This window comes from Amblyraja radiata, unplaced genomic scaffold, assembly GCF_010909765.2.
Source record: "Amblyraja radiata isolate CabotCenter1 unplaced genomic scaffold, sAmbRad1.1.pri S142, whole genome shotgun sequence".
NCBI lineage: Eukaryota > Metazoa > Chordata > Chondrichthyes > Rajiformes > Rajidae > Amblyraja > Amblyraja radiata.
In genome coordinates, this window is record NW_022630128.1 from 113,574 (window position 1) to 120,984 (window position 7,411).

Below are 7,411 nucleotides of genomic sequence, written 5' to 3' on the forward strand. Positions count from 1 at the left end.
GGTGAGGGGATGGGTGGGAAGGGTGTTAGGAGAGGGGAGGGAGATGGTGGAGGGAAGGGGGTAGGGCTGGGGGAGGGTAGGTGAGCTGGAAAGTCAGGGGATTTAGGGACGGAAGAAAAGGGGAGGGTGCGAGGGAGGGGAGGTTGAGAGAGAGGAGGTTGAGGGGGTGTGGGTGAGGGTGAAAGGGGAGGGGGGCGGGAGAATGAGAGAGAGGGGAGGGAAATTGAGTGGAGTGGGAAGAGGAGGGGGAGGATGATGATGTGGGGAGGTTGATGATGGGGGAGACAGAGGGGGAGGCTGCGAGGGATGGGAGCGAAATGTTGAGGGGAAGGGGAGAGGAGGGTGAAGGGGAGGATTATGAGGTGAGTGGAGAGAGAAGGTGAGGGTGGAGGATTGTGCGGGTGAGGGGAGCGTGCGAGGGATTGAGGGGAAATAGAGGGGGGTGGTTGGGAAGCGTGTGGGGGTGATGCAGGGGAAAGGGGAGGCGGAGGGGGTTGGGCGATGGAGGATGAGGGAAGTGGGAGCGTGAGGGGGGATGGGAGGGGAATGGGGAGGGGAAGGGGAGGATGAGCGTGGGGAGGGGAAGATTGATGGGAGGTGACGGGGAGAGGGTAAGGCAGGGGAAGGTTGATGATGCGGAAGGGCGAGGCGAGGGGTGATGGGGGGAAGGGGTGCAGAGGGGGAGGATAGGGGGAAGAGGAGGGGGAAGAGGAGGGGATGAGGAGGCCGGGGGAAGAGGAGAGGTTGAGGGGGTGGGGGAAGGGGGTGGGGAGGGCAGAGAATGGGGATGGGGAGGGGGAGAGGGAGGGGGAGAGGGACGGGGAGGGGGGTTGTAGGGCTGGGGGCGGGGGGAGAAGGGGTGAGGTTGTGGGAGGGGAGGGGGTGGGTTGAGAAGGGGAAGGGGAGTGGGAGTAGGTGTGGGATGATGAGGAGGTGGAGGGGAAAGGGGTGATGGTATGGAGCTGGACAGGCAGGCTGAGGTACGGTGAGGGTAAGGGGAGGGAGAGGGGGTTGAAGGTGCGGCGGATGAGGGGAAGGGTGGTGACTGGCGAAGGGGTGGGGGGGTGAGAGCGAAGGTGAGAGGAGGGGAAGGAAAGGGGTAGGCGCAGAGAGCGGGGGGTGGGAAGTGGAAGGGGCATGAAGGGGGATGGTGATGTGGGGGAAGGGGTGGGGGAGGGTGAAGGGGATGGGGAGGGAGTAGGAAGGGGAGTGGTTGCGGAGGGGGAAGGGGAGGGTTGAGAATGGGGAGGGGAATATTGGGAGGCGGAGGGGGTGGTGAGGGGTGAGGGAAAGGGAAGGGGGTGGGGGGAGGGGGATGAGGTGGGAGTTGAGGGGGATGTGGTGGTGAGGGGGTGATGGACTTGAGAGGAAGGGGAGGGGAAGATTGAGTGGAAAGTTGTGAAAAGGGGCAGGGAGGGGGAGTGTGAAGCGGAGGGGGTGGGCAGGGTGAGATGGTGGGGACCGTGGAGGGAGTGGGGAAGGGGAGCGGGGCAGGGGTGGGGGCTGGGGCAGGGTGAGATGACGGGGGCCGTGGAGGGGTTGGGGGAGGGGAAGGGAAAGGGGGGAAGGGGAGGTGGATGGGGCCGGGTGAGATGGAGGGGGCCGTGGAGGTGTTGGGGGTGGGGAAGGGAAAGGGGTGGAGGGGAGTGTGAGAGACGGTGAGGGGAAGGGGTAGAAGAGCGGGGTGGAAGGGGACTGTGAAGGATGAGGCGGTTGGGGAGGGGGAGGGTGATGAGTGGCTAAGGGGAGGGATGTGTGAGGGGAGAGGAGGTGAAGAAAAGGGGGAGGGCTACGGCGCGGGGGAAGGTGATTGGTAAGGGGGAGGAGGGGGAAGTTGAGGTGGGGGAAGGGGAGGTGGAGGGGGAGGGCGGAGAGAGGGAGGTGGAGGGGTAAGGAGAGGGGAGAGAATGGGGAGGGGGAAATGGATGGGGAGGGGGAAGGTGTGAGGCAGGGGAGCGGGAAGGTGTGAGGTAGGGGAGGTGAGGTGGTAGAGAAAGAGGTAGAGAGGAGAAGGGGGAGTGCAGTAGGGAGGGGGTTGGGTTAAGGGGTACGCGAGAGTGAGGGGGAGGTGAGTGGAGAGGGAGGTGGAGGGTATGGATGAGAGGGACGGGTTGGGAAATGGAAGGGGTAGGGGAGGTTGAAGGGGGGTGGAGTGGAAAGGGGGTGGTTGAGGGAGAGGTTGGGGGTGCGGGAGGTGGAGAGGGGGAAGGGGAGGTTGAGGGACGGTGAGGAGGAAGAGGGGGGGGAGAGGAACGGGGTGAAGGTTGAGGCAGATGGAGAAGAGAAGGATGATGTGTGGCGAATGGGAGGGGGATGGAGAGGGCAGTGGGGAGGAGGGGCAGTAAAGGGGGAGAAATGGGGAGTGGTATAGAGCGGGGAAGGGGGAAGAGGGAGGAGGGGAAGGTTGATGTGGGGGCAGGGGAGGGGCTTAGCGTGAGGGAGAAGGGGCGGCATAAGGGGGGAGTGAGGTGGATGGCGAGGTGGATTGTTAGGTGGAATGGGTGCGGGAGGATGAGGAGAGGCGGAATGGGAGGGGGAGGGTGAGATTGCCGGAGCAGGGGAGGGGAAGAGAGGTTGAGGGGGAGGGGAGGATAATGCGGTAGAAAAGGGGTAGAGGCAGCGAGCGGGGGGTAGGGTAAGGGGGTGAAGCGAGGAAGTTGATGTGAGGGAAGGGGAGGCGCAGGGGGTAGGGAATGGGGAGTGGAGGGGAAAACGAGGGGTGAGGGGGAGAGGAGGGAATGGGGAGGGGAAAGGGAGGAGTAGGGGAAGGGATGAGGGCAGGTTTGGGGTAATGGGTGGGGGTAGGGGAGTGGGAGTGGGAGGGGGATGGTGGGAGAAAGGGAGGGGAGGGGGTGTGGAGAGGAGGAGGTGGAGGAGGAGGTGGGCAGGGGTTGCGGTAATGGGTGGGGGCAGTGGTGTTGGAGGGGAGGGGGTTGTTGGGGGTAAGGGAGGGGAGGGGGTGTGGAGAGGGAGGATGAGGGGGTGGGGTTGGGGTAAAGGATGGGGAGGTTGACGGAAAGCGTAGGGTTAGCGGGAGGGGGTAAGGTGATGGGGGTGGGGGATGTGGGTAAGGTGTTGAGGGTCGAAGGGGAGGGGTAAGGTGATGGGGGTGGGGGATGTGGAAGTGGGATGAAGGTGAGGGGGAGGGGGAAGGGGAGGGGGGATGAAGGGGAGGGGGAGGGGGAGGGGATGTGGAAGTGGGTTGAAGGTGAGGGGGAAGGGGGTGAGGGGAGGGGGGGCAGTGGGAGGTGGAAGGGGAGGTTAAAGGGTTGGGCGGATGATGGGGAGGTAAAAGGTAATGGGGAAGCGGAGGGTGTTGTTGAGGGAAGAGTAAGGGAGGTGAGGGGGGAAAGCAGGAAGGGGAGGAGGAGGGGAGGGGCGGGGGAATTGGAACAGGGGGGATCGGAGGGGAGGAGGAAGGGTTGAGGGAGGGGACGGGGAAGGGGTGAGGTAGAGGAGATTGGAAGGTGAGGGGAAGAGGAGGTGTGGGAGAGAGGGAAGGGGTGGGAAAGGGGAGGGGGAGAGCGAAGTTGAAGTGGAGGGGAAAGGAGACGGGTAGGGTCGGGGGAGCGGGACAGTATTGTGATGGACGGCGAGGGAAAGGGAAGGGAGAGGGGCGGAGGTGGAAGGGGTTGAAGGATGAGGCGGGTGGGGGGAGTGTGATGAGTGGCGAAGGGTTGGGGGGAGTGAGAGGGGAGGGGGAGAAAAGGGAGAGGCATAGGGAGCGTGGGAAGGGGGCTGATGTGGGAGAGGGGGGGGTGTGGAGGGGCAGGGCTGGGGAGGGTGTAGAGTGGAGTGAGACTGGGGATGGGCAGGGGAAGAGGGAGACGGAGGAAGGGGCTGAGGGAGGGGGCGGGTGGATGGAGGGGAGGGAAGGGGTGAGGTAGAGGCGGGGAGGAGGACGGGATGGTAAGGGAGGAGAGGGGGAAAAGGGAGTGGCAGCGGGTGAAGGAAGTTGAGGTGAGGGGGAGGGGAGGGTGAGTGGGAGGGGTAGGGTGTGGGTGAGAGGTGTGGACAAGGGGAGGGGGAGGGTGATGTCTAGGTGGAGGGGAAAGGGGAGGAGAGAGGGTGAGATGGAGGGGTAAGGGGAGGGGTTTGTGGAGAGGTGGGGATGGGATGGGTAGGGTGAGAGACGGAGGGAAGGAGAAGGATAGGGGGTTGAAGGAGAGGCGGATGGGGAGGAGGAGGTTGATGAATGGCGAAGGGGTGGGGTAGTGAGAGGGAAGGGGAGAGGAGTGGGAGAAAAGGGGGAGGGTAGTGAGCGGGACATGGGGAGGGGGAAGGGGGTGGATGGGGAGGCGGAGGGGAGTGGTGGGGCGATAAGGGGAAGAGAAGGGGGAAGTGTAGTGGGAGGAGGCGGTGGAGTAAGGGATAAGAGGGGGTTAGGGGTTGGGGCGAGGGAAGCGGAGGTTGTGGAAGAGAAGGACGGGGTGTGGATTGGGAGGGGGAGGGGGTAGGGTAGTTGGAGGGGAAAGGGGAGGGGGAGGGGAATGAGGGGGTGGGGAGGGGGAAGGGTAGGATGAGGGACGGTGAGGGGGAAGGGGAGGGGGAGGAGGGTGAGGGGTGGAGAGGGGAAGGGCAGGGTTGAAGGACGGTGAGGGTGAAGGGAAGGGACAAGGGGGACTGGGAGGTGGATGTACGGTGAGGAGGGTGGGAAGGAGGTTGATGAGTGGCGAAGGGGAGGGGGGATGGAGAGGGAAGGGGAGAGGAGGTGGAGTAAATGCGGAGGTATAGAGCGGGTAAAGGGGAGGGGAAAGGGAGGGAGGGTGTTGTGGGGGCAGGGGGGAGGGGGAGAGGAGAAGAGGTGTAAGGAGAAGGGGAGAGAAAGGGGAGGGGGTAGGGGTTGGGAAGGGGTAGGGTAGTGGTAGCGGGAGGGAGCAGGGGCGTGGTAAGGGGGAGAGGGAGGTGGAGGGCGAGGTGGAGTGGCAGAGAGTATGAGGGGGAGGGGGACGGTCAGTGGAAGGGAGATGAGTTAGGGTCAGGATGAAGTGTAGGTGCAGCGGGAGTGGGTAGGGTGTAGTTGAGGAGGTAGGAGAGAGTGGAAGGGAGGAGGGTGTCAGGGGGGAGGGGTGGGGGCGGGGGGGGGTCGGGAGCGGAGGGCGTAGGGGGGATAGGGAGGGGGCGTTTGATAAGAGGGGGAGGAGGCATGTGATTTGGGGTGGGGAGAGAGAAGGGTAGGGGCCGGAGTGGGAGGAGGATAGGGAACGGTGAGTGATAGGAGGGGACGGGGAGAGGGAGGTTGTAGGTGAGTGGCAGGGTTGGGGAAGGGTTGGAGGGGGCTGAGGAGGGGGTAGGGGGAGAGTGATGAGAGAATGGGGAGCGGGAGGGGGAGAAGTGGGAGGGTCAGGGGGAGCGGGAACGGGTGGTGGAGAGGAAAGGGGGGGGGGAAGCGGGAAGGGGTAGAGGAGAGGAAGAGGGAGGGGAGGAGTAAGAGGAGGTGGAGGGGGTATGGGATGAGGAGGGGTATGGTAGGGGAGGGGGGGAGGTTGAGTGGGGGAGGGGAGGAGGAGGGAGAAGGTGAAGGCGAGGAAGGGGGGGAGGCTGAGGGGGAAAGCGTGTGGGTGAGGGGGAGGTGAAGGGGCGGGAGAGAGTGAAAGCGAGGAAGAGGGGGAAGGGGAAGGGGAGGGGGAGGGGGAGGGGAGTTGAGGGCGAGGGGTTGGGAGAGGGGCGGTGGAGGGGATGTGGATGTTGAAGGTGAGTGGAACATGAGGGGGCAGGGGAGGGGGAGTGGGAAGGGGGGGATGATGATGAGGGTTAGGGGACAGGGTAGGTTAAGGGTGGTTTTGGGGAGGGGGTGGGGAGGTTGAGGGGGAGAGGTGAGGGTGTGGGAATGTGAGGGGGCATGCGGAGGGGTGGGTGATTGAAGGGGAGGGGCCGGGGTTGTGGGGGGCAAAGGGGAAGGGCAGGGGGGTCGGAGGCGGTGGGGGATGAGGAAGGCGTGAGGGAGGGGTAAATGATGGAGAGGAAGAAGGGGGTGGGAAGTGTTGAGGGAGTGGGAAGTAGGGGGAGAAGGAAGAGTAGGGGGTGAGGTGAGGGGAAGAGGGAGGGGGCGTGGGTGAGGTGGGATGGGAGGGGGTGGTGGGAGGGGAGGTGTAGGGATAGCGAAGGCGGGGGGAGGATGAGGGGAGGCGGAAAGGGATGGGGAGGGGAGGGGTGAGGGAAGGGGAATCGTGAGGGGGAGAAGTAGAGGCGGAGGAGAGGGGGTGAAAGACAGGGGGAGAATAGAGGGTAGCGAGGTTGAGGTGTAGGGGAGAGGGAGGGGAAGGGAGGGCAGGGGAGGGGGATGTGAGGGGGAGGGTGATGATAAGGAGGAGGGGAAGGATGAGATGGATGGGGGAGGGGAAGGGGGTATGGGAGCTAAGAGAGAGAAGAGAGGATGGGGGGAAGAGGATTGGCAGTGCGAAGGGGGAGGAGAGGGGAGGAGGAGGGGACGGGAAGTGGGAGCGGCGAGGGGAAAGGGAGTGGAGTGTGTTGGTGAGAGGAAAGGGGTGGGGAATGGTAGGTTGAAGGGGTGGGTGAAGGGGACAATGGAGGCGGAGGGGGACGGTGAGATGGAGGGGTGAGGGGTGGGCAGGAGCGGGTGAGGAACGTTTAAGGGTGGATTGCGGAAGGGTAAGGGGAAGGGTAGGAAGAGGGGGGAGAAAAGTGAGGCGTAAGGCGAGGGGGAGGGGGAGGGGGGAGTATGGGGAGGTGGATTGTAAGGGAAGATTGACGGTGAGGGGAGCGGGAAGGGGATGGGGAGGAGATGGGAGGGTGGTGGTGAAGGGGGAGGCAATAGAAGGAGAGCGGTAGGGAGGGGGTAGAGGGGGTGGAGGAGGGGAGAAGTGGATGATAAGGGGACAGAGGTTCGGGAAGGGTGTGGGGAGGGGAGGGAGAGAGGAAGGGAGAGGGAGAGGGAGAAAAGGGGTGTGGAAAGCAAAAGGGAAGGGGGTGGGGGCGGGGGAGGTGGAAGGGTCGGGTGCGGGAGGATGAAGGGAGGGGGATGGAGAGGGGGAGGCGGGGTGTGCGAGAGTGAGGGGATGGGGATGGAGAGGTGGAGGAGGGGAGTGCGAGGTTGAGGCGGCATTGGATGAGGTAGGGAAAGGTGAGGGGGCAGGGGGAGGGAAAGGGGGAGGGGACGGAGAGGGGAGCGGAAGTGGAGGCGAGCGGGAAAAGGAGGTGAGGGGGAGGGGCCGGGGAAGGAGAGGGGGAGGGCAGGGGTACGAGAGGGGGTGAGGGGTGTTGAGGGGGTACGGGAGCGAAGATCGTAGGGGGAGGGGGAGGGGGTGGAGAGGAGGAGGGGTTGGAGAGGGGGAGGGGTTTGGAAGGAGGAAGGGGTGGGGAGTGTGTGATGGTAGTGGATAGAAGTGGGAGCGGGAGGGGGAGGCGAAGGAGAGGGGGAGGAGGAGGGGAGAAGGGGTGAGTGAGGGGG

At 64.6% G+C, this 7,411-nt stretch overlaps 1 protein-coding gene across 1 annotated transcript; it reads right to left on the reverse strand.

Annotated features, from left to right (window-relative positions):
- Positions 1-211: 211 nt before the first annotated feature.
- Positions 212-7,082, reverse strand: LOC116969279 (vegetative cell wall protein gp1-like; the record flags this gene model as incomplete). The annotated part of the gene is made up of 4 exons (XM_033016154.1): positions 212-297; positions 985-1,045; positions 3,276-3,344; positions 7,008-7,082. Coding segments are annotated over 4 exons (291 nt in total), but the record flags the coding sequence as incomplete, so codon positions are not given.
- Between the last annotated feature and the right edge of the window lie 329 nt (positions 7,083-7,411).